We start from the raw sequence: 26,304 nt of genomic DNA on the forward strand, positions 1-26,304 counted from the left end.
GAAGGGGTCCCCGAGAGTGTGTCAGTATTTGAAGGGGTCCCCGAGAGTGTGTCAATATTTGAAGGGGTCCCCGAGAGTGTGTCAGTATTTGAAAGTCACTGTTGTCTGAAAGAATATTTCTGGGGGGAGGGGGGGGGGGCTCATATTCTCAAATATTTACGCAGAAAATGCACCACTTGAAAGGTCGGCTGCTCTAAGCGTTAAGAGAGGTCCGGCGGTGGGGGGGTCGGTAGGTGGGGGCAGACGCGGAGGGAATTAAATCTTCATCAACAAAAGCTGAAGCTACAATCACAATAATCTCTGCCTGAATCATAAACAACATTAAAAAAAATGACATGAATCAGTCATTCATGAAAGAAAGACTTATGAAACAATACTGAGTGGCCTGCGGGTGGCGCTGTCCTGGGAGAGTATAAATACTCGGGCACGGGCCCAGCTTGCACAGGACATTCTTAACAGGAACTAGTGAAGGACACAACTAGACCTCCATGTTGTAAAACAGTTGATTAATGCTTTGTTTAACCCTTAGACCAAGTGCCTAGTAGTTTTCTTACGTCAATATATATATTTGTTCTTGAGATGTGGGAAAGGCTGCATTTATTGCCCATCTCTGGTTGCCCAAACAACTAAGTGGGTTGGGAGGTCACTTCAGTGGGTCAACCCATAAGGTGTGGCTGGAGTCCTGTGTAGGCCCAGACAGGGTCAGGGCGGCAGGTTTCCTTCCCTGAAGGGGATCAGTGAAGCAGTTGTTTTTGTTAAAATGACAATCCGACAGACTTCGCGGTCACTTGGCTTCCTGGTAACTGGATGACCAGATTTTACTGAATTCAGTTTCCCAGTTTGGTATCCGTGGAATTCAAATCCATGACGAAACCCACCCAGTTGCATAAACGCGCGATACTGCCACAACCTGGTAACGCAAGACAATTACAGGTTAAATAAAGTTTAAGCACCGACCAATGTTCAAACTAGCCGTGTGTTCATTTGTAAATTCTCACACATTTAAAGCTTTAGTAACATTACACTGGGGAAGCAATCCGATCAGTTCTTGACGACCAAGAGCAGACGGTGGGGACTATTCCAGGTACTGCTTCCACAGGCAAGAAAGAGGCTGTCCCGAAACTCCACCCCACCCGTTTATACACATTAGGGCAGGACGTTTATTTCAAGCATAAAAACGCAACTTTAATTTCACTGAATAATGGCAATTTGAGGGTTCCGGCTCTGGGCAACTCTTCAATTCTCCAACAGTTCTTTGGTGTTTGTAACACAGGCATCTTTGGAAGTCTCCATCGCTACTTTCAGGACAGAGGCACCGCATTAACCCAATTCCACTCATCAGAACACAACAGTTTAAGCTTCAAAAGTATTGGCGCTTGCCAAGTCCACTTTGCTTCTGGTCTCTGTGATTCAAGTGCTTTTCTTTTTATATTATATATATATATATATAAAAAAGGACTTACAATAATCTTGTAACCAACAAAAAAAAAAATCTTGAAATAACTGCTGCTCGAATGTTACAACAAGGCGGTGATTGGCAGTCCGGCTCGTTGCCAGGCGCAGGTCTCCTGTAAATGTACTTGGTGTCGTCACAGTTGCATTTTAGTCAGGTTCCCGGAGAGAGCGGCGTACCTTCGGGTTACTCTACGTTCCTATACTTGGTGAACAGGTTGTAGAGCACGCGTAGGGTGGACTTAAGGTCGCAGTTCACGATATCTGCAAGAGGCAATGCATTCGCTTTTGACATGAGTTTATGGCACAGAAACTTACAGCACACAAGGAGGCCATTCGGCCCATCGTACCTGTGCCAGCTCTTTGAAAGAGCTCTCCAATTAATCCCATGCCCGTTTCACCCATAGTCCTGCCATTTTTTCCCCTCCACGTATTTATCTAGTTCCCTTTTCAAAGTTACTATTGAATCTGCTTCCACCGCCCTTTCAGGCAGCATGTTCCAGATCACTCCTGTTACGTAAAAAAAAGTCTCCTCATCTCTCCTCTGGTTCTTTTGCCAACCACCTTAAACCTGTGTCCTCTGGTTACCGACCCTCCAGCCAGTGGACACAGTTCATCAGTGTCAGCCGTGGCTCAGTGGGCAGCACTCTCTCTCGCCTCCGAGTCAGAAGGTCGTGGGTTCACAGTCCCACTCCAGGGACTTGAGCACATAATCCAGACTGACACTCCCAGTGCAGTGCTGAGGCAGTGCGGCACTGTCGGAGGTGCCGTCTTTTGGATGAGACGTTAAACTTTTACGTCTGTTCTCCCAGGTGGGCGTAAAAGATCCCATGGCACTATTTGAGTCCCTCGATGTTGATCAAATGTAAAAATGATTTTGGTGTAGAAAATATTCATGAGAAGTTTAAGGGGAGATTTAATTGAGGTGTTCAAAATACTGAGGGGTTTTGCTAGAGTAGATAGAAAGACAGACTTGCATTTCTGTAGCGCCTTTCACCACCTCAGGACGTCCCAAAGTGCTTTACAGCCAATGACATACTTTTGAACTGTAGTCACTGTTGTAATGTGGGAAAGGCGGCAGCCAATTTGCACACAGCAAGCTCCCATAAACAGCAATGTGAAAATGACCAGATAATCTGTTTTTGTTATGTTGGGTTGAGGGATAAATATTGGCCCCAGGACACCGGGGAGAACTCCCCAGCTCTTCTTCCAAATAGTGCCGTGGGATCTTATACGCCCACCCGAGAGCAGGTGGGGCCTCGGTTTAACGTCTCATCTGAAAGGCAGGACCTCTGACAGTGCGGCACTCCCTCTGTACTGCACTGGAGTATCGGCCTAGATTTTTGTGCTCAAGTCTCTGGAGTGGGACTTGAACCCACAATCTTCTGACTCAGAGGCGAGGGTGCTGCCCACTGAGCCACAGCTGACAGAGAATGCTTCTGCTTATCTTCAAAGTAGTGGCCATGTGATCTTTTAAGAACACAAGAACATAAGAAATAGGAGACATTAAAAAAAAAGTCGGAATAAACAGGTCTGAGTGGCAGGCAGTGACTAGTGGGGGTACCGCAGGGATCGGTCCTAGGACCCCAGCTATTCACAATATATATTAATGATCTAGACGAGGGAACTAGATGTAATATCTCAAAGTTTGCAGATGACACAAAGCTGGGTGGGCGTGTCTGCTGTGAGGAGGATGCCGAGAAACTCCAGTATGATTTGGACAGGTTGGGTGATTGGGCAGATGCATGGCAGATGCAGTATAATGTGGATAAATGCGAGGTTATCCACTTTGGTGGCAAAAACAGAAAGGCAGAAAATTATCTGAACGGCAATAGATTGGGAGAAGGGGAAGTGCAACGAGACCTGGGTGTCCTTGTGCACCAGTTGCTGAAGGTAAGCATGCAGGTGCAGCAGGCGGTTAAGAAGGCAAATGGTATGTTGGCCTTCGTAGTGAGAGGGTTCGAGTACAGGAACAAGGATGTCTTGCTGCAATTGTACAGGGCCTTGGTGAGACTACACCTTGAGTATTGTGTGCAGTTTTGGTCACTCTATTTGAGGAAGGATGCTCTTGCCATGGAGTGTGTGCAGCAAAGATTTACCAGGCTGATACCTGGGATGGCAGGAATGACGTATGAGGAGAGATTGGGTCGATTGGGCTTATACTCGCTGGAATTTAGAAGAATGAGAGGGGATCTCATTGAAACTTATAAAATTCTAACAGGACTAGACAGACTAGATGCAGGAAGGATGTTCCCAATGGTCAGGGAGTCCAAAACCAGGAGTCACAGTCTAAGGATAAGGGGTAGGCCTTTTAGGACAGAAATGAGGAGGAATTGCTTCACCCAGAGAGTGGTGAACCTGTGGAATTCTCTACCACAGAAGGCAGTTGAGGCCAATTCATTAAATATATTCAAGAAGGAGTTAGATATATTTCTTAAGGCTAAAGGGATCAAGGGATATGGGGAGAAGGCAGGGACAGGGTACTGAGTTTGGATGATCAGCCATGATCTCAATGTTTCTGTGTTTCTATGGAGCAGGAGTCGGCCACCCGAGAGGGCCTCGGTTTAATGTCTCATCCGAAATAACTGAACGAAAAGACAATTGCTTCTTCTATATTCCTGCCCGGACTGCAGTTCCTTCCCGGACATTTCACACACTCACGCCGTTCTCCCTTAGCGCCCATCTCGCTAGTCTACATGTTTGTGTCAGCAGAGGAAGTTAGCACACCTCTTCAGAGGTTCCGTGACCTTGGCTAGTGCCAGCTATTGTATCCCAGGTGTTGTCAAGGACAGGTTGATCAGACTTTGCTTTGTTGACAAAGAATCAATCTGAGCTCTGACCGAGCATGGAGTTGCCAGCCACGTCAATGCGACAGCACTTCCATCTAGATTTAATTTTGTTCTTTTGCTGTAGGTTTTTGTGCAAGAATCATGTGCCAGTTACTCAACTGTCCTTTTGGTGAAATTCAGAAGACTTCTCTGACACAAGTCATTGTGGAGTGACCGGCATTGAGCTCAAGGCTGCATTCACCACCTACCGACCTCTGCACTTTTTAAAATTAATTTCAGGATGTGGGCAAGGTTGGCTATTATTGGCAATCCCCCCTGTGGTCTTGAGGTGGTGGTGGGCCTGTTTCTTGACCCGCTGGGAGCGGGTTTGATGTAACTGAGTGTCTCGCTCGGCCACTTCACAGGGCAGTTAAGAGTCAGCCACATTGGTGTGGGTCTGGAGTCACATATCGGCCAGACCGGGTAAAGGCGGCAGATTTCCTTCGCTAAAGGACATTAGTGAACCAGATGGGTTTTTACGACAATCCGACAGCTCACTGTTACTGAGACTAGCTTTTTATTTCCAGATTTCCGAAATTAAAAAAAAAAACGAATTCAAATTCTTGTGGTGGGATTTAAAAATCACATTCTCTGGATTATTAGTCTAGTAACATAATCCACTACACCCCTTACAACTTCCAATGGACTGGAAAAGGAGGTGCAAACCTCAGGCAAGACAACTTTTGAGGAACAATCAGGAAGGGCCAGGACAGTCGACAGAGAAAGAGGTTCACCGGAGGCGAGCACTGCCATGATGGGCCGAATGGCCCCCTTCTGAACTGCATCATTGTGTGATTCTAACCCTGTTACTGGTACAGATCTCGCAATGGTTGGGTGCGGAGCTACATTGTCAGAGGCCTTGGAGAAGGTGCTCTTCCTTGTCCCATGGGTGGGAACGGTGTTTAATGTGATGTTGTGTGCTGGGTGGTGCAGTGTCACTGGGCAGGGGTAGCACCATGTGCTGGACAATGTGGAGAGAGAGAGAGAGAGAGAGCAAAGAAAGAAACAGAAATGGGGCTAGAAGTGATTTATGTTGCGTTTCACCATGGTCACAGGAAGTGTCCAAGAGCTCGCCACCTTTCGAAGTGGAGTCACTGCTGTTAATTTGGTAAACTGTACCTTCCGGCTGAAAGAGGAGAGAGTTTATAATGTTCTCCTTTGCCATCACCTTCTCCCAGGCAGGCTAACTCTGCGATTGCCAGTCGAGCCTTCCCCAAGATTGCCTTCTAAGCTTCGTCTTGGTTCTGGATCCGATAGGACACCATCATCACCCGACAGTCTCTGCAACCTGTCCTCATAATCTAACCCCCTTTACCCCGTGTTCAAGCGAGGTCCCAGAAACGAGAGGACGAATGGCCATTTGAATTGCTTGGACGGTTAAGTAGAATCATAGAATGTTACAGTACAGAAGGAGGCCATTCAGCCCATCCTGCCTGTGCCGGCTCTTTGAAAGAGCTCTCCAATTAGTCCCACTCTCTCCCCTGCTCTTTCCCCACAGTCCTGCAAATTTTTGCCCTTCAAGTATTTGTCCAAATCCCTTTTTGAAAGTTACTATTGAATCTGCTCCCACCGCCCTTTCAGGCAGCGCGTTCCAGATCACAACAACTCGCTGCGTAACCTTTTCCCCCTCATGTCATCCCTGGTTCTTCTGCCAGTTATCTTAAATCTGTGCGTAGTTAGAACATTATAATTCTAAACAAGGTCCAGCACAGTGCAGATCAGGTTTACGTTGCTCATACGTTGCACGTTGATTCTAAGTCTTCAACACGTCGTAAGTGATGGACTACGTACGTACCTTCTGATCGAGGCTTCGGTTTCTCCAAACCTCCATCCTGCATCAGTTCAAACGCAAAGGACACGTTATGGACCTGTTGAAGAGAGTTTTAGGAAACTGTAATTAAAGCAAGAAGCTTTGGTAAACAGTAGGTTTGAGTTTCGATCCCGGCAACGCAGCTGACCTCGGCTCTTAAGGCCCTGTTTCAGGGCGCGTTGTTGAGAACGGTGGATGTTGTCTGTTCAGGATTAACTAGATCTTAAAAGTGAAACAATTTCACTTTACAACGGGTGTTACATGCGCTCCAGTGAAGCCCGATCATCCGATCGGCACATACTTACGAAGCGTTAGACATCTCCAGCGTCGACACCCATCGCTGGCATTCAGCTGGAGTTAATGTCGGGCTCCAGGTCAAATGGACCCAAAAGGCACAGAATATAAGAGCAGGGAGGTTATGCTTGAACTGTATAAAACACTAGTTAGGCCACAGCTAGAATACTGCGTGCAGTTCTGGTCACCACATTACAGGAAGGATGTGATTGCACTAGAGAGGGTACAGAGGAGATTTATGAGGATGTTGCCTGGGCTGGGGCATTTTAGCTATGAGGAAAGATTGGATAGGCTGGGGTTGTTTTCTTTAGAGCAGAGGAGGTTGAGGGGAGATTTAATTGAGGTGTATAAAATTATGGAGGGCTTAGATACAGTGGATAGGAAGGACCTAAAAAAAAGCAAACCAAGCACTAGGGTTTATTTCTAGAGGGATAGAATTGAAAAGTAGGGAAGTTATGCTAAACCTGTATCGAACCTTGGTTAGACCACACTTGGAGTACAGCGTACAGTTCTGGTCGCCATATTATAAAAAGGATATAGAGGCACTGGAGAGGGTGTGGAGAAGATTTACAAGGATGATACCAGAAATGCGAGGGTATACATATCAGGAAAGTGTAAACAGCCCGGGACTCTCTTCTCCTGAAAACAGAAGGCTGAGGGGTGACCTAATAGAGGTCTTTAAAATTATGAAAGGTTTTGATAGAGTGGATACAGAGAGAATGTTTCCACTTGTGGGGAAGAGCAAAACTAGAGGCCATCAATATAAGATAGTCACCAAGAAATCCAATCGGGAATTCAGGAGAAACTTCTTTACCCAGAGAGTGGTGATAATGTGGAACTCGCTCCCACAGGGAGTGGTCGAAGCGAATAGTATCGATGCATTTAAGGGGAGGCTAGACAAGCATATGAAGGAGAAGGGAATAGAGGGTTATGCTGATAGATTTAGATGAGGAACATAAGAAATAGGAGCAGGAGTAGGCCAATCGGCCCCTCGAGCCTGCTCCGCCATTCAATAAGATCATGGCTGATCTGATCCTAACCGCCAATCCACTATCACAGAACCATCTCCTGAATCCAACAGAATTAGACACACGAAATAGGAGCAGGATCAGGCTACACGACCCCTGGGCCCGCTCCGCTACCCACAGGGCCATGACCGATCCGAACCTAGACTCATGTCCAAATTCCTGCCCGCTCCCCGTAACCCTTAATTCCCTTTACTTCTAGGAAACTGTCTATTTCTGTTTTAAATTTATGTAATGATGTAGCTTCTACAGCTTTTTGGGGCAGCATATTCCATGGACCTACCACCCTCTGAGTGAAGTAGTTCCTCCTCATCTCAGTTTTGAAAGAGCAGCCCCTTATTCTAAGACTATGCCCCCTAGTTCTAGTTTCACCCATCATCGGGAACATCTTCCCCACATCCACCTGATCCAACCCCTTCACAATCTTATATGTTTCAATAAGATCGCCTCTCATTCTTCTGAACTCCAATGAGTAGAGTCCCAATCTACTCAACCTCTCCTCATATGTCCATCCCCTCATCCCCGGGATTAACCGAGTGAACCTTCTTTGTACTGACTCGAGAGCAAGTATGTCTTTTCTTAAGTATGGACACCAAAACTGTACGCAGTATTCCAGGTGCGGTCTCACCAATACCTTGTACAACTGAAGCAATACCTCCCTATTTTTATATTCTATCCCCCTAGCAATGAAAGCCAACATTCCATTGGCCTTCTTAATCACTTGCTGCACCTGCATACTAACCTTTTGAGTTTCGTGCACCAGGACCCCCAGATCCCTTTGTACTTCAGTACTTTCCAGTTTCTTGCCATTAAGATAATAACTTGCTCTACGATTTTTCCTGCCAAAGTGCATAACCTCACACTTTCCAGTATTGTATTCCATCTGCCAAATCTCTGCCCACTTACTTAGCCTGTCGATGTCCCCTTGCAGGTTTTTTATGTCCTCCTCACTCACTACTTTCCCTCCCATCTTAGTATCATCTGCAAACTTTGATATGTTACACTCGGTCCCCTCCTCCAAATCATTAATATAGATTGTAAAGAGTTGGGGACCCAGCACTGACCCCTGCGGAACACCACTAGTTACTGATTGCCAGTCTGAGAATGAACCATTTATCCCAACTCTCTGCCTTCTGTTAGATAGCCAATCCTCTATCCATGCCAGAATATTACCCCCAATCCCGTGATTTTTTATCTTAAGCCTTGTCAAATGCCTTTTGGAAGTCTAAATACACTACGTCCACTGGTTCCCCTTTATCCACCCTATACGTTACTTCCTCAAAGAACTCCAGCAAATTTGTCAAACATGACTTCCCCTTCATAAAACCATGCTGACTTTGTCCTATTAAATTATGATTATCCAAATGTCCTGTTACTGTCTCCTTAATAATGGACTCCAAAATTTTACCTACCACAGATGTTAGGCTAACCGGTCTATAGTTTCCAGCCTTCTGTCTACTGCCCTTTTTAAATAAGGGTGTTACATTAGCAGTTTTCCAGTCTGCCGGGACCTTTGCCGAGTCCAGGGAGTTTTGGAAAATTATTACCAATGCATCCACAATCCCTACCACCACTTCCCTCAAGACCCTAGGATGTAAGCCATCAGGTCCAGGTGATTTATCCGCCTTGAGTCCCATTATTTTACCGAGTACCATTTCCTTAGTGATTTTGATCGTGTTTAGCTCCTCCCCCCCTTTAGCCCCCTGTTTGTCCAGTGTTGGGATATTCTTAGTGTCTTCTGCTGTAAAGACTGATACAAAATATTTGTTCAGTGTTTTTGCCATCTCCATATTTCCCACCATTAATTTCCCGGTCTCATCCTCTAAGGGACCAACATTTACTTTAGCCACCCTTTTTCTTTTTATATAACTATAAAAACTCTTACTATCTGTTTTTATATTTTTTGCTAATTTACTTTCATAATCTATCTTCCCTTTCTTAATCAATCTTTTTGTTATTTTTTGCTGTCTTTTAAAGTTTTCCCAATCCTCTATCCTCCCACTAGATTTGGCTACCTTATATGCCCTTGTTTTTAGTCGAATACTATCCTTAATTTCTTTACTTAGCCACGGATGGCTGTCTTTTCTTTTACACCCTTTTCTTCTCAGTGGAATATATTTTTTTTGGAAGTTGTAAAATAACTCCTTAAATGTACACCACTGATCATGTATCGTCTTACCCTTTAATCTATTTTCCCAATCCACTCTGCTCAATTCCGCTCTCATACCTTCATAGTCTCCTTTATTCAAGCTTAGCACGCTTGTTTGAGATCCAACCTTCTCACCCTCTAATTGAATATGGAATTCAACCATGTTATGGTCACTCATTCCAAGGGGATCCTTTACTAGGACATTTTTAATTAATCCCATCTCGTTACACAGGACCAGATCTAAGGTTGCTTGCCCCCTGGTCGGTTCAGTTACATACTGCTCAAGAAACCCATCCCTAACACACTCAATGAACTCATCCTCAAGGCTGCCCTGCCCAATTTGATTTGTCCAATTAATATGATAGTTAAAATCCCCCATAATTATAGATGTTCCCTTATTACAAGCCTCAACTATTTCCTGATTGATACTCCGTCCAACAGAGTTGCCACTGTTCGGAGGCCTATAGACTACGCCCACTAGTGTTTTTTTCCCCTTATTATTCCTTACCTCCACCCAAACTGTTTCATTATCCTGATCTTTTGACCCAATATCATTTCTCTGTATTACAGTGATTCCTTCCTTTATTAACATAGCCACCCCACCTCCCCTTCCTTCCTGCCTGTCCTTCCTGATCGTTAAATAACCTGGTATGTTTAATTCCCAGGCATTGTCACCCTGCAGCCATGTTTCTGTAATGGTCACAAGATCATACCCATATGTAGTTATTTGTGCCATTAACTCGTCTATTTTGTAACGAATGCTACGTGCATTCAGATAGAGAACTTTCAAAGATGTTTTGTGACACTTAGTTCCTGCTTTTGCCCTTTTTATTACTTTACCTTTTACTCCATGCCTTCTGCCCCTTCCTGACACGCTCTGGTTTTTAATTTCCCCACTGCTACCTAAGTCTATGACCTTCTCTGTTGTCATTTTTATTATTTGCTCTCTAGGAACCTCCCCTCGACTAGTTAGTTTAAAGCCCTCTCTACAGCCCTAGTAATATGATCCGCCAGGACTCTAGTCCCAGCACTGGCCAAGTGAAGCCCGTCCCAACGGAACAGCTCCCCCCTGCCCCAGTACTGGTGCCAGTGTCCCAGGAAGCAAAACCCATTTCTCCCACACCAGTCTTTGAGCCACGCATTTAACTCTCTAATTTTATTTGTCCTAGCCAAATTCGCTCATGGCTCAGGTAATAATCCAGAGATTATTACCCTTGTGGTTCTGCTTTTTAATTTGGCCCCTAGCTGCTCAAACTCCCTCAGCAGAACCTCCTTCCTTGTCCTATCTATGTCGTTGGTACCAACATGGTACCAACGGGAGGAGGCTCGAGTGGAGCATAAACGTCGGTATGGACTGGTTGGGCCGAATGGCCTGTTTCTGAGTCGTATATCCTATGACCTATTTCCCTTAGCATAGAGGTCAATAACCAGGGGGCATAGATTTAAAGTAATTGGTAGAAGGATTAGAGGGGAGTTGAGAACTTTTTTCACCCAGAGGGTGGTGGGGGTCTGGAACTCACTGCCTGAAAGGGTGGTAGAGACAGAAACCCTCATCACATTTAAAAAGTACTTGGATATGCACTTGAAGTGCCGTAACCTACAGGGCTACGGACCAAGAGCTGGACAGTGGGATTAGGCTGGAGAGCTCTTTGTCGGCCGGCACGGACATGATGGGCCGAATGGCCTCCTTCTGTGCTGTAAATTTCTATGATTCTATGACTGGCTCTCATGGCCATTGATTGTTTTTGCATCTGTGACACCGTGGAGTGAGACGTAGAGTGTGACAGATCATATGTTTTATGCACATCTCCTCTGGAGTCGGAGCTTGGCTCGGTGAACCCAGTGGGTATTTGCCGAGAAAGACAAGACCTCACTGCTGCCTCCCTCCGAGGGATCCCGGCCGCTAGTGTATCACGGGCAGGAATTCTTGCAAGAACGCGGGTTTACTAGGCCGAGGCTTCGAGTCCAGTAGACACGCAAGGGTATGGTCTAAGTAGCAGCTTGTGAACTCCCACCGTCACTTAGGTGGAAGTTGCGGCTGGCTGTAAATGTTGGGCTCCAGGTCCAAAGAGCCCACCACGAGTGGCTTTCTTGTCATGCATCTGTGATGCTTGGGATTGTGACGTAGAGCGTGACAGGTTGTATATTTTACCTGCATCTCCTGCGGAGTCAGAGCACTCGGCTGTCAGTATGTCATAAATTAAAAGACGTCCGTGTCGTGCACACTTCCTGTGTCACATTCACTTCCTGTCACGCCTACTTATGTCACACTTGTAGGTCTCGCTTTTTCTGTCACTGTTGGACTTTCCCGTTTGTTGCACTTGCCTCCGATCGAACCCTCCGAGGTGGGGTGTTGCATGCTTATCCTGCAGATTTGACACTACGGGTGTGGGGGGGGGGGGGGAGGGGCGGAGACGGGAGCTCGTAGTGAAGAGGTGTCAGCAGGAAGTTGGGCAGGTGCCCTGATTTTAAAAGCTCTTCCCAGAAAGGTGGCGCTGTGGATGGAGCTCAGCGATTCCCGGGAGTAAACGTGCAACACCCCGCCCTCGGGGAGGTTTCGATCGGAGGCAAGTGCAACAAACGGGAAAGTCCAACAGTGACAGAAAAAGCGTGTCCTACAAGTGTGACGGAAGTAGGCAGGACAGGAAGTGAATGTGACACAGGAAGTGTGCACCACATTGACGTCTTTTAGAAACATAGAAGCATAGAAGATAGGAGCAGGAGTAGGCCATTCGGCCCTTCGAGCCTGCTCTGCCATTCAACGAGATCATGGCTGATCATCCAAACCCTAGCACCCGGTCCCTACACCGACAGCCATCCCACCCAAGCCCTATCCCCGTAACCCCACGTATTTAATCCCCCCTAACACTAAGGGTCAATTTTTATCATGGCCAATCAACCTAACCCGCACATCTTTGGACTGTGGGAGGAAACCGGAGCACCCGGAGGAAACCCACGCAAACACGGGGAGAATGTGCCAACTGACAGTATTGCCGTATCCATCAGGAATTAATTCCTCAGAATTGTTTTAAATTCAGACTGTACTGCTAGACATACATGTATGTGGACAAAGGGGGGGTGCAGGTAATTAATATTAGAATATATATTAAACATATAAAATTCTTAGAAGGTTGACAGGGTAGATGCTGAGAGGCTGTTTCCCCTGGCTGGAGAGTCTAGAACTAGGGGGCACAGTCTCAAGATAAGGGGTCGGCCATTTAGGACTGAGATGAGGAGAAATTTATTCACTGGGGATTGTGAATTTTTGGAATTCTCTGCCCCAGAGGGCTGTGGATGCTCAGTCGTTGAGTATTTTGAAGGCTGAGATCGATAGAATTTTGGACTCTGATGGAATCAAGGGATATGGGATCGGACGGGAGAGTGGAGTTGAGCAACATAGGAACAGGAGGAGGCCATTCAGCCCCTCGAGCCTGTTCCACCATTCAATGAGATCATGGCTGATCTGTGACCTAACTCCATATACCCGCCTTTGTCCCATATCCCTTAATACCTTTGGTTACAAAAATCTATCAATCTCAGAATTAAAATTAACAATTGCCCTTTGCGGAAAAGAGTTCCAAACTTCTACCACCCTTTGTGTGTAGAAGTGTTTCCTAATTTCACTCCTGAAAGGTCTGGCTCTAATTTTTAGACTATGCCCCCTAGTCCGAGACTCCCCAACCAGCGGAAATAGTTTCTCTCTATCTACCCTATCTGTTCCCCTTAATATCCTGAAAACTTCGATCAGATCACCCCTTAACCTTCTAAATTCCAGGGAATACAACCCATAATTTGTGTAATCTCTCCTCGTAACTTAACCCTTCAAGTCCGGGTGTCATTCTGGTAAACCTACACTGCACTCGCTCCAAGGCCAGTCTATCCTTCCTAAGGTGTGGTGCCCAGAACTGCTCCCAGTGCTCCAGGTGTGGTCTAACCAGGGTTTTGTATAGCTGCAGCATAACTTCTACCCCCTTGTATTCTAGTCCTCTCGATATAAAGGCCAGCATCCCATTAGCCTTTCTGATTATTTTCTGTACCTGTTCATGACAGTTTAATGATCTATGTACCTGGACCCCCCGAGTCTCTTTGGGCCTCCACTGTTTTTAGCCTTTCACCATTTAGAAAGTACCCTGTTCGATCCTCTTTAGGTCCAACGTGGATGACCTCACATTTGCCTACATTGAAATCCATTTGCCACAGTTTTGCCCATTCACTTAATCTGTCGATATCTCTTTGTAATTTTATGCTTTCATCCACACTGCCTACAATGTTGTCTATCTTTGTGTCATCGGCAAATTTGGATCTATGACTTTCTATCCCATCATCTAAGTCATTAATAAATATTGTGAATAGTTGAGGCCCCAACACAGGTCTCTGCGGGACACCACTAGTCACATCCTGCCAGTTTGAGTACCTGCCCATTATCCCTACTCTCTGTCTCCTGCCGCTCGGCCAATCTCCTAACCAGGTCAATAATTTGCCCTCAATTCCGTGGGCTTCTACCTTAGATAACAGTCTCTTACGAGGGATTTTATCAAATGCCTCCTGGAAGTCCATAAAATAACATCCATAGACATTCCCCTGTCCACTACTTTAGTCACCGCCTCAAAAAATGCAATCAGGTTTGTCAGGCATCACCTGCCTTTCACAAATCCATGCTGGCTCTCTCTGATCAACTGAAAATTTGCGAGGTGTTCAGTCACCCTATCCTTAATTATAGACTCGAGCAATTTAGAGGTTGATGATCAGCCATGATCTTATCGGATGGCGGAGCAGGCTCGAGAGGCCAAATGGCCGACTCCTGCTCCTATTCCTTGCGGCCTTATACCCATTCCCAGTGCCTGGATGGAGGAACAAGGCAGCAGGTGCAGGTGAAGCAGCTGGGTCTTGGTTCGACTGGGAGGGTTTTCGGAGCCAGAGGGCAAACAGGAAGTGACTCAAGGGCTTGCATTCGTTCCACATCCTCTTGCACTGGGCCTACCACCGAAAACAAAAATGCTGCGTCTCCTCGAGGTGCGGCCAGCACTACCGCCTTATTATTGACGGCGAAAAGCACCCACATTTCAAGAGTGTCAGCCGTGGCTCAGTGGGCAGCACTCTCTCTCTCGCCTCTGAGTCAGAAAGTTGTGGGTTCAAGGCCCACTCCAGAGACTTGAGCACAAAGATCTAGGCTGACACTCCCAGTGCAGTGCTGAGGGAGCGCCGCACTGTCAGAGGGGCAGTGCTGAGGGAGCGCCGCACTGTCGGAGGGGCAGTACTGAGGGAGCGCCGCACTGTCGGAGGGGCAGTACTGAGGGAGCGCCGCACTGTCGGAGGGGCAGTACTGAGGGAGCGCCGCACTGTCGGAGGGGCAGTACTGAGGGAGCGCCGCACTGTCGGAGGGGCAGTACTGAGGGAGCGCCGCACTGTCGGAGGGGCAGTACTGAGGGAGCGCCGCACTGTCGGAGGGGCAGTACTGAGGGAGCGCCGCACTGTCGGAGGGGCAGTACTGAGGGAGCGCCGCATTGTCGGAGGTGCCGTCTTTCGGATGAGACGTCAAACCGAGGCCCCGTCTGCTCTCTCAGGTGGACGTAAAAGATCCCACGGGCACTATTTCGAAGAAGAGCAGGGGAGTTCTACCCGGTGTCCTGGGGCCAATATTTATCCCTCAACTAACATCACAAAAACAGATGATCTGGTCATTATCACATTGCTGTTTGTGGGAGCTTGCTGTGCACAAATTGGCTGCCGCGTTTCCTACATTACAACAGTGACTACACTTCAAAAGTACCTCATTGGTTGTGAAGCGTTTTGAGATGTTCGGTGGTTGTGAGTGAAAGGCGCTATATAAATGCAAGTCTTTCTTTCTTTCAAAGATTTACCTTGTGTTCAAAGCTGTCTGGGGTGAGAAAGAAGTTGTGCAAAGGTATGAAATAGTCCTCCACGAGCCCCATGAGTAGCACCAGGTAGACACCATCAGCAAACTGTAAGGGAGAGTTTAGTCCAGAAATTACCACTCGTACAGGCCACGGTGTCACTGACTGGTTAAACACCAACGTGGGAGCACCATCGCCACACGGACCGCAACGCTGCAAGGAGATGGGCCCACCCACCACCACCACCTTCTCAAGGGGCAACTAGGGACGGGCAATAAATGCCGGCCTTGCCAGCGACACCCACTTCCCCGAAATGAATTAAATGACCATTAATTAACATTTTGTGGAACATGGGAATTGCTAGACGATAAAGGACTACGGTTCAGCTGGTTCATCTCGAGTCGGTTCAACGTCTCATCAGAAAGACGGCGCCTTTGACAGTGCTGCACTCCCTCAGTACTGGCACCGGGAGCGTCAGGCTGCATTTTGTGCTCGAGTCTCCGGAGTGGGACTTGAACCCACGACCTTCTGACTCAGAGGCGAGAGAGTGCTACCCACTCAGACCTTCAGTGTGCGGCTTTACCTAGCTCACTGTCTAGAGCTAAAGTGGGGCCGCCCGTCTGATGGGGACGCTAGTGCTAGCTGAAGGTGGTACTCTTGATCGGGCGCAGGGCTCCGAGGGACTTTGGAAACAGAGCGATTCACGATGCAGCAGAACCCCACCTGTGGATGTAACTTCCGCACCGGCAGTGTCCTGCACAGGCAGATCCCGTGGAAGCGTTTCACTGCGCTGTTTATGTCCCATCAGGGGTGCTGGACTTTGCCACAAGACATCGCCTCTACCAACCTAGGAACGGGAGCAGGCCATTCAGCCCCTCGAGCCTGTGCCGCCATCCAATATCTCTTCTGTCTGTCTTCCTGCTCCATCCCAATCTATACTGTGAGCTCAACGATCCACTTACCTGAGTCTCTAGTTCTGTAACTTCCAGATTTAACTTGTTCAGGTGTTTATTCACAAAGGTGATCAGGGTCTGTGGATAGAAAACACAGAGTTTCAAAAGAGGTTGCCCCACCTACTCCGTTTCAAAGAAAAAAAGTCTTGCATTTCTCCAGTGCCTTTCACGACCACCGGACGTCCCAAAGCGCTTCACAGCCAATGAAGTACTTTTTGAAGCATAGTCACTGTTGTAATGTAGGAAACGCAGCAGACAATTTGCGCACAGCAAGCTCCCACAAACAGCAATGTGATAATGACCAGATAATCTGTTTTTACTGATGGTTACTGTGACACCGGGGAGAACTCCCTGCTCTTCTTTGAAATAATGGCCCTGGGATCTTTTACATCCACCTGAGAGAGCAGATGGGGCCTCGGTTAAATGTCTCATCCGAAAGACGGCACCTCCGACAGTGCAGCGCTCCCTCAGCACTGCACTGGGAGTGTCAGCCTAGATTTTTGTGCTCAAGGCTCTGGAGTGGGGACGTGAACCCACAACCTTCTGACTCAGAGGCGAGGGTGCTGCCCACTGAGCCACGGCTGACACTGTGGAGACTTCTGTCAGTAAGGCATGGTTTACTAGGCAGAGGCGGGGGAGGTGGAAGACGAGCAACATGAGCCCCAGCCTCTACTGCCGCTCAGTACTGGAGATGCACGGGACTGGCAGAGACAGAGGAGCCCAGTGTCCAGGCATCATAGCCCAGTGTCCGGGGGCCAATGTTTATCCCTCAACCAACATCACTAATACAGATGATCATATTGCTGTTTGTGGGAGCTTGCTGTGCATAAATTGGCTGTCACGTTTCCCTACATTACAACAGCACTTCAAAAGTACGTCATTGGCTGTAAAGGCACTTTGGGACGACCCAAGGTCGTGAAAGTCGCTATATAAATGCAAGTCTTTATTTTCATAGCCCAGTTCAGGAACTTTTAAAATGTTAATTCTGGGGATGTGGACGTCGCTGGCAAGGCCGGCATTTAGTGCCCATCCCTATTTGCCCCGAGTAGATGGGGGTGAGCCGCCTTCTTGAACCGCTGGCAGTGATTTGAGACAACTGAGGGGCTCGCTAGGACACTTCAGTTAAGAGTCAACCAGGTCGGTGTGGGTCTGGAGTCACATATAGACCAGACCGGGTCAGGACGGCAGATTTCCTTCCCCAAAGGACATCAGTGAACCGGTTGGGTTTATATGACAATCCGACAGATTCAAGGTCACTTTTACTGAGACCAGCTTTTTATTTCCAGAATTTAAATTAAAAAAAATACTGAACTCAAATTCTCAATCTGCCGTGGTGAGATTTGATTTCATGTTCTCTGGATTACTAGTCCAGTAACGTAACCCACTACACCATCGTAACCCTTACTATACCCAGTGCTGGGGATCAAAGGCTCAGTGACCACTCCTGATCTTAATGCTACAGTGGTGAGGGAACCACAGTACATCGCAGTGTCTCAGGCTAGGGAGAAGGAAGATCCACTCATTAACAATCTCTGCTCGAAAGATGTGTGTGTGTCTGCGTGCGTGCGTCTGTGTGTGCGTGTGTGCGTGTGTGTGTGTGCGCGTGTCTGCATGCGTGTGTGTGTGCGTTTCTGCGTGTGTGTGTGCGTGTCTAAGTGCCTCTATGTGCGTGCGTGTCTGCACGTCCGTATGTGTGCGCGTGCATGTCTGCATGTGCGTCTGCGCGTGCTTGTCTGCGTGCTTGTGTGAGCGTGTCTGCATGCGAGTGTGCGCATCATGTGGGTGTAGGAGCTAGCTCGGTTTTGATTTAACAGCCTATCAAAACTCACTGTTTAGGCCGCCCGTATCAAAATTCAAATGGGTCAAAGCGGCGAGTGAGAAATACACGCCTAAATAGCACGGAGTTCCTCAGGATTCAAGGGCCTGATTGCCACATTTGCACATCCCCCTCTCCCCCCGGTCTAAACTCACACAAAGAGAAAGACCACGGATCTGATACACCAGAGGGCTCCTGGCTCGGAGGGGACGGGACCCCAGCAAAAATGAGGTGGGAGGTGGGGGGTGGGGGTGATTGATCAGACGAGGGCAAAATAACTATTCAAAAGATAAAATCGGCAAAAGAACCAGAGGGGAGATGAGAAATTTTTCACACAGCGAGTTGTTGTGATCTGGAACGCGCTGCCTGAAAAGGCGGTGGAAGCAGATTCAATAGTAACTTTCAAAAAGGGAATTGGATAAATACTTGAAAAGGAAAAATTACAGGGCTCTGGGGAAAGAGCAGGGGGGAGTGGGACTAAGTGGAAACTCTTTCAGTGAGCCGGCACAGGCCCGATGGGCCGAATGGCCTCCTTCTGTGCTGTGCGATTCTATGAAAAAACAGACCTGCAGTCACTGCGTATATTCACGAAATTAGTTAATAGCACATATTTTTTGGTTAATACTCTGAGTCAGCCCGTTTTGTGATATAAACCAGGCTCTAAAGTCCTAACGGTTCACATAAAAACATAAGAAATAGGAGCAGATTCCCCCAGTGTCCAAAAATCCATCGACCTCCGTCTTGAATATACTCAATGACTCAGCATCCACAGCCCTCTGGGGCAGAGAATTCCAAAGATTCATCACCCTCTGAGTGAAGAAATTCCTCCGCATCTCAGTCCTAAATGGCCGACCCCTTATCCTGAGACTATGCCCCCTAGTTCTAGACACTCCAGCCAGGGGAGACAACCTCTCAGCATCTACCCTGTCAATCCCCCTCAGAATCTTATGTTTCAATGAGATCACCTCTCATTCTTCTAAACTCCAGAGAGTATCGGCCCATTCTACTCAATCTCTCCTCATAGGACAGCCCTCTCATCCCAGGAATCAATCTAGTGAACCTTCGTTGCACCGCCTCCAAGGCAAGTATATCCTTCCTTAGATAAGGAGACCAAAACTGTGCACAGTACTCCAGTACCTCACAGAACAACGGGCAAAATGATATCAAACCTTTTTGACAACGTTGAGTTTGTCTGGAGCGTGATCAAAGAGAGTGTCAAAGGCGTCCCGTTCTGAAAGAGATTGAACAGAGTTACACACGGGGAGTGCACGCTGGATTATAAAGTCACGGAACGAACAAAGCTCCCTTTTGTAACTGAAACATACAAAAAGCAACATCAACTTGTATTTATACAGCGCCTTTAATGTAGTGAAACATCCCAAGGCGCTTCACAGGAGCGATTATCAAAATAATTTTGACACCAAGCCACAGTAGGAGATATTAGGACAGGCGGCCAAACACTTGGTCACAGAGGGAGGTGTTAAGGAGCATCTTAAAAGGAGGAAAGAGAGGGAGAGAGGTGGAGAGGGAATTCCAGAGCTTAGGGCCGAGGCAGCTGAAGGCACGGCTGCCAATGGTGGAGCGATTAAATTTGGGGATGCTCAAGAGGCCAGAATTGGAGGAGCGCAGAGGTCTCGGAGGGTTGGAAGAGAGTACAGAGACAGGGAGGGGCGAGGCCATGGAGGAATTTGAAAACAAGGATGAGAATTTTAAAAATCGAGGCGTTGCCGGACCGGGAGCCAATGTAGGTCAGTGAGCACAGGGGGTGATGGGTGACCGGGACTGGGTGTGAGTTAGGACACGGGGCAGTGAGCACAGGGGGTGATGGGTGAACAGGACTGGGTGTGAGTTAGGACATGGGGCAGTGAGCACAGGGGGTGATGGGTGAACAGGACTGGGTGCGAGTTAGGACACGGGGCAGCGAGCACAGGGGGTGATGGGTGAACGGGACTGGGTGTGAGTTAGGACACGGGGCAGTGAGCACAGGGGGTGATGGGTGAACGGGACTGGGTGCGAGTTAGGACACGGGGCAGTGAGCACAGGGAGTGATGGGTGAACGGGACTGGGTGCGAGTTAGGACACGGGGCAGTGAGCACAGGGGGTGATGGGTGAACGGGACTGGGTGTGAGTTCGGACACGGGGCAGTGAGCACAGGGGGTGATGGGTGAACGGGACTGGGTGTGAGTTAGGACACGGGGCAGTGAGCACAGGGGGTGATGGGTGAACGGGACTGGGTGTGAGTTAGGACACGGGGCAGTGAGCACAGAGGGTGATGGGTGAACGGGACTGGGTGTCCGTTAGGACATGGGGCAGTGAGCACAGGGGGTGATGGGTGAACAGGACTGGGTGCGAGTTAGGACACGGGGCAGTGAGCACAGGGGGTGATGGGTGAACGGGACTGGGTGCGAGTTAGGACACGGGGCAGTGAGCACGGGGTGATGGGTGAACGGGACTGGGTGTGAGTTAGGACACGGGGCAGTGAGCACAGGGGGTGATGGGTGAACGGGACTGGGTGTGAGTTAGGACACGGGGCAGTGAGCACAGGGGGTGATGGGTGAACGGGACTGGGTGTGAGTTAGGACACGGGGCAGTGAGCACAGGGGGTGATGGGTGAACGGGACTGGGTGTGAGTTAGGACACGGGGTAGTGAGCACAGGGGGTGATGGGTGAACGGGACTGGGTGTGAGTTAGGACACGGGGCAGTGAGCACAGGGGGTGATGGGTGAACGGGACTGGGTGTGAGTTAGGACACGGGGCAGTGAGCACAGGGGGTGATGGGTGAACGGGACTGGGTGTGAGTTAGGACACGGGGCAGTGAGCACAGGGGGTGATGGGTGAACGGGACTGGGTGTGAGTTAGGACACGGGGCAGTGAGCACAGGGGGTGATGGGTGAACGGGACTGGGTGTGAGTTAGGACACGCGGCAGCAGAGGTTTGGATGACCTCATCCATCCTGAAATTGCACCAACACGTCACATCGGTGATGCAATGCTGAAATACCTGGCTCATTCAGCAGCACTGAGGAAGGAACTATTAAACAATAAAATACGCATCTACCCCATTTAATTGCTGCTGTTTTGTTTTTCCTTCTTTTATTAGAGTCGCACAGCATAGAGGGAGGCCATTCGGCCCATCGTGCCTGTGCCGGCTCTTTGAAAGAGCTCTCCAATTAGTCCCACTCACCCTGCTCTTTCCCCACAGCCCTGCAAGTTCAGCCGAAATACACAGGAACAGGAGGAGGCCATTCAGCCCCTCAAGTCTGTTCCGTCATTCTATTAGATCAGGGCAGATCTGCACCTTAACTCCATCTACCCACCTTCAGCCCATACCCTTAATACCCTTACCCAACAAAACCCCATCAATCTCAATCTTGAAAATTCTAATTGACCTCAACAGCCTTCAAGGAGGGGGGCAGGGGAAAGAGAGTTCCAGATTTCCACCACCCTTTGTGTGAAGAAGTGCTTCCTGACATCACCCCTGAACGGCCTGGCTCTAATTTTAAGGCTATGCCCCCTTCACTGGGTCAAAATCCTGGAACTCCCTCCCTAACCGCACTGTGGGAGCACCTTCACCGCATGGACTGCAGCGGTTCAAGGCGGCGGCTCACCACCACCTTCTCAAGGGGCAATTAGGGATGGGCAATAAATGCTGGGCCTTTCCAGCGACGTCCACATCGCAGGAACGAATAAAAAATATCTCCCCCCGCCCCCCCCCACCAGAGGGAATAGTTTCTCTCGATCTACCCTGTCGAATTATTTTAATGTTTTAAGCACCTTGATCAGATCACCCTTCAACCTTCTAAAATCCAATATCGGTTTTCCTTCAAATTTATGAACAGGACTAGTGCACCTCCCCCGGCATTGCTCACACACGGCATTGACATGGAGTGAAGTTGTGAGCCGGGATTTCCTGACCTACGATTTTTTTTTCCCCACTAGAGGCGGAGTGAGTGGGTTGGGGGGCGGGGCGGCGGGGAGGCAGGGGGCTGCATTGTTAATCCCCGGCATCGTACCAAAGTGACTCAAAGACTGCCAAATCAGGATAAGAGACCAGGAACGCACCCAAGAAAGAGACAAAAGTGCAACCATCCAGCATGCAAAGCCCAAGACCTTTCAGCAATTTATGGAACTCTTACCATGTCGCCCTGACAAAGCCCTGTGATTAAACATAAAACAGGTATTAGCAATAAGGCACAGAATTATTATTCCACATACTTAATGAGTGGCAATTCGGTTCAGTTCAAAATTAATATTACACAGAGTCACAGACACCACCACCTCCTAGTCACACACACACTACCCGACTTGTCATATATCGCCATTCCTTCATTGTCACTGGGTCAAAATCCTGGAACTCCCTCCCCAACAGCACTATGGGAGCACCTTCACCACACGGACTGCAGCGATTCAAGAAGGTGGCTCACCACCACCTTCTCAAGGGCCAACTAGGGATGGGCACAAAAATCTAGGCTGACGCTCCTAATGCAGTGCCAAGGGAGCGCCGCACTGTCGGAGGGACAGTACTGAGGGAGCGCCGCACTGTCGGAGGGTCAGTACTGAGGGAGCGCCGCACCGTCGGAGGGGTCAGTACTGAGGGAGCGCCGCACCGTCGGAGGGGTCAGTACTGAGGGAGCGCCGCACTGTTGGAGGAACAGTACTGAGGGAGCACCGCACCGTCGGAGGGTCAGTACTGAGGGAGCGCTGCACCGTCGGAGGGGTCAGTACTGAGGGAGTGCCGCGCTGTCGGAGGGGCAGTACTGAAGGAGTGCTGCACTGTCGGAGGGGCAGTACTGAAGGAGTGCTGCACTGTCGGAGGGGCAGTCCTGAGGGAACGCCGCACCGTCGGAGGGTCAGTACCGAGGGAGTGCCGCACTGTCGGAGGGGCAGTCCTGAGGGAACACTGCACTGTCGGAGGGACAGTACTGAGGGAGCGCTGCACTGTTGGAGGAGCAGTACTGAGGGAGAGCCGCACTGTCGGAGGGATCCTGAGGGAGCGCTGCACTGTCGGAGTGGCAGTACTGAGGGAGCGGCGCACTGAGGGAGTGCCGCACTGTCGGAGGGGCAGTCCTGAGGGAACGCTGCACTCTTGCCATGCCCGTTCTGCCAGCCTGAGGAGGGGCAAGACTGTTAGCACCAAATATTTCGATCACGTATATCGGGCAGGAACCACTGTGCCTGGGGCCATTCTGACTTATCTTTGCGGACTTCACAGCTGAATGAATCATAGAATGGAACCATACAGCACAGGAGGAGGCCATTCGGCCCATCATGCCTGTGCCGGCTCTTTGAAAGAGCTCTCCAATTAGTCTCACTCCCCCCTGCTCTTTCCCCACAGCCCTGCGAATGTTTCCCCTTCCAGTATTTATCCAACTCCCTTTTGAAAGTTACTATTGAATCTGCTTCCACCGCCCTTTCAGGCAGCGCGTTCCAGATCACAACAACTCGCTGTGGAAAAACCATTTCTCCTCACCTCCCCCTCTGGTTCTTTTACCAATTACCTTTACTCTGTGTCCTCTGGTTACCGACCCTGGAAACAGTTTCTCTCTATCTACTCTATCAAAACCCTTCATAATTTTGAACACCTCTATTAAATCTCCCCTTAACCTTCTCTGCTTGAAGGAGAACAATCCCAGCTTCTCTAAGTCTAGATGAACAGGAGTTACGATGCGGTAATACCTGACTAACAGTGACATGCATCTTGGTAATATACGGCCGTTCCTTCATCGTCGCTGGGTCAAGATCCCGGAACTCCCTCCCTAACAGCACTGTGGGAGCACCTTCACCACACGGACTGCAGCGGTTCAAGAAGGCGACTCACCACCACCTAATTTCCCCAGGGTTGGGGATTTATGCTGGTCAAAGCACAAACCGAGAGTAAGCTCCACATTCAATGCCACTGAAATAAATCAACGTTTTTTTGCGAGGAAAGTGTGCTACGTTTTCATAATCGTCCGGTGCGACAGGCAGGGGGTGGGGGGGGGGGGGGTGCGGGGGGAGGGGAGAAAGCAAACTGCAAGGCAACCTAAAAATACCCTGGCAGAGTGCTCCCGGGACAACTTTTCTGGGAATTGCTGGATGTTTTGAAGGGTTTTCATTCTCAGCAGTTTTCCTTTCGGAGACGTTTTGATGCACTGTGAGAATTCGAGTATGGACAGCTCTATTTTCCTTGGCTGTCGCAGAGCTGTAGGGCTCCTCACGCAGTTAACAAAAAACATGGATTAACAATCAACTTTCGAAACCCTACATCTGTATTCGATTACAGCCCGGCCGAAGGACAATTGTGTTTACATACTCAGTGTTGCCAGTGATTTCCTCTTGGATATGCCGAGACTGCAGAATTCCCTCTCTCTTCTGTGGGAAAGAAATAAATCAAAAAGAAATGAATTTACTTGAAGCAATCAGCTCTTTTACTATTGTTTCCAGATAGATAGCAATGGAAGTTAAATTGAACCTTGGTCATCCTGTAAAGAGCCGAGTTAACCCTCGTCCATGCTGTCCTTGCTCCTCCAGCCTCGGCCATTCCTCTCCCTCCTCCAGCCTCGACCATTCCTCTCCCTCCTCCAGCCTCGGCCATTCCTCTCCCTCCTCCAGCCTCGACCATTCCTCTCCCTCCTCCAGCCTCGACCATTCCAAAGCTCTCCCTCCTCCAGCTTCGACCATTCCTCTCCCTCCTCCAGCCTCGACCATTCCTCTCCCTCCTCCAGCCTCGACCATTCCTCTCCCTCCTCCAGCCTCGACCATTCCTCTCCCTCCTCCAGCCTCGGCCATTCCAAAGCTCTCCCTCCTCCAGCCTCGGCCATTCCTCTCCCTCCTCCAGCCTCGACCATTCCTCTCCCTCCTCCAGCCTCGACCATTCCTCTCCCTCCTCCAGCCTCGACCATTCCTCTCCCTCCTCCAGCCTCGACCATTCCTCTCCCTCCTCCAGCCTCGACCATTCCTCTCCCTCCTCCAGCCTCGACCATTCCTCTCCCTCCTCCAGCCTTGGCCATTCCAAAGCGCTCCCTCCTCCAGCCTCGACCATTCCTCTCCCTCCTCCAGCCTCGACCATTCCTCTCCCTCCTCCAGCCTCGGCCATTCCAAAGCTCTCCCTCCTCCAGCCTCGGCCATTCCTCTCCCTCCTCCAGCCTCGACCATTCCTCTCCCTCCTCCAGCCTCGACCATTCCTCTCCCTCCTCCAGCCTCGACCATTCCAAAGCTCTCCCTCCTCCAGCCTCAACCATTCCAGCCTCGGTAAACTTAAGCTCATCAGCTGTCCCGCTTCCCAACTCGCACCAAGTCCCGTTCAGCCGTCAAAGAGAGAGCATGAAAAATTCTTGGCATGTAAAATCAAGGAAAACCCAAAGATGTTTTATAAATATATTAAGAGTAAGAGGATAACTAAAGAAAGGGTAGGGCCTATTAGAGATCATGAGGGTAATCTGTGTGTGGAGGCGGGAGACGTCAGTAGGGTTCTTAATGAATAGTTTGTGTCTGTTTTCACAAAGGAGAGGGGCGAAGCAGACATTGCTATCGGGGGGAGATGTGTGAAATATTAGATGAAATAAACAGTGAGAGAGGAAGTATTAAGAGGTTTAGCAGCTTTCAAAGTGGATAAATCCCCAGGCCCGGATGAAATGTATCCCAGGCTGTTAAGCGAAGCAAAAGAGGAAACAGCAGAGGCCCTGACCATCATTTTTCAATCCTCTCTGACTTCAGGTGTGGGGCCGGAGAACTGGAGGACTGCTAATGTGGTACCCTTGTTTAAAAAGGGAGAAAAGGATAGACTGAGTAATTACAGGCCAGTCAGCCTAACCTCGGTGGTGGGAAAATTATTGGAAAGAATGCTGAAGGACAGGATAAATCTTCATTTAGAAAGACACGGATTAATCAGGGATAGTCAGTGTTAAGTCTGTGTGTTCTAGTTATTGTTAATAAGAATCACTGCACACAGACCACAAGAATAAATTCAACAGGTCTTTACTAGTTGAAGGTCAGGCTGAACTGCCCAATAAATCATTACACAGCACTTATATACTGGTGTGGTCACCACCGGTATTACAGTATACAGCAGCCAAGATAATGTAGTGCATCTCTTAAAATAGTTCTCTTAAAAGGTGGAACGGTTACATACACTACAATCCTCC

The 26,304-nt window shown here is 48.9% G+C and overlaps 1 protein-coding gene across 2 annotated transcripts in view; it reads right to left on the reverse strand.

The window, feature by feature from the left end:
• Positions 1-1,408: 1,408 nt before the first annotated feature.
• Positions 1,409-26,304, reverse strand: part of parvaa (parvin, alpha a) — a 163,311-nt gene continuing 138,415 nt past the window's right edge. Inside the window, exons 7-13 of one of the 2 annotated variants that reach the window (XM_086008366.1) lie at positions 24,474-24,532; positions 22,318-22,337; positions 19,352-19,413; positions 16,376-16,444; positions 15,420-15,521; positions 6,076-6,148; positions 1,409-1,716 (exon numbers count right to left, since the gene is read on the reverse strand). In XM_086008366.1, coding sequence (XP_085864492.1) covers positions 1,640-1,716; positions 6,076-6,148; positions 15,420-15,521; positions 16,376-16,444; positions 19,352-19,413; positions 22,318-22,337; positions 24,474-24,532 — 462 coding nt within the window. In that variant the 3' untranslated portion in view covers positions 1,409-1,639. The remainder of the gene's footprint in view (positions 1,717-6,075; positions 6,149-15,419; positions 15,522-16,375; positions 16,445-19,351; positions 19,414-22,317; positions 22,338-24,473; positions 24,533-26,304) is intronic. The other variant, XM_086008367.1, reaches the window with a different exon arrangement.

Source organism: Somniosus microcephalus, chromosome 15 (genome assembly GCF_052327205.1).
Source record: "Somniosus microcephalus isolate GS21.2 chromosome 15, FLI_Smic_1.0, whole genome shotgun sequence".
Taxonomy (NCBI): Eukaryota; Metazoa; Chordata; class Chondrichthyes; order Squaliformes; family Somniosidae; genus Somniosus; species Somniosus microcephalus.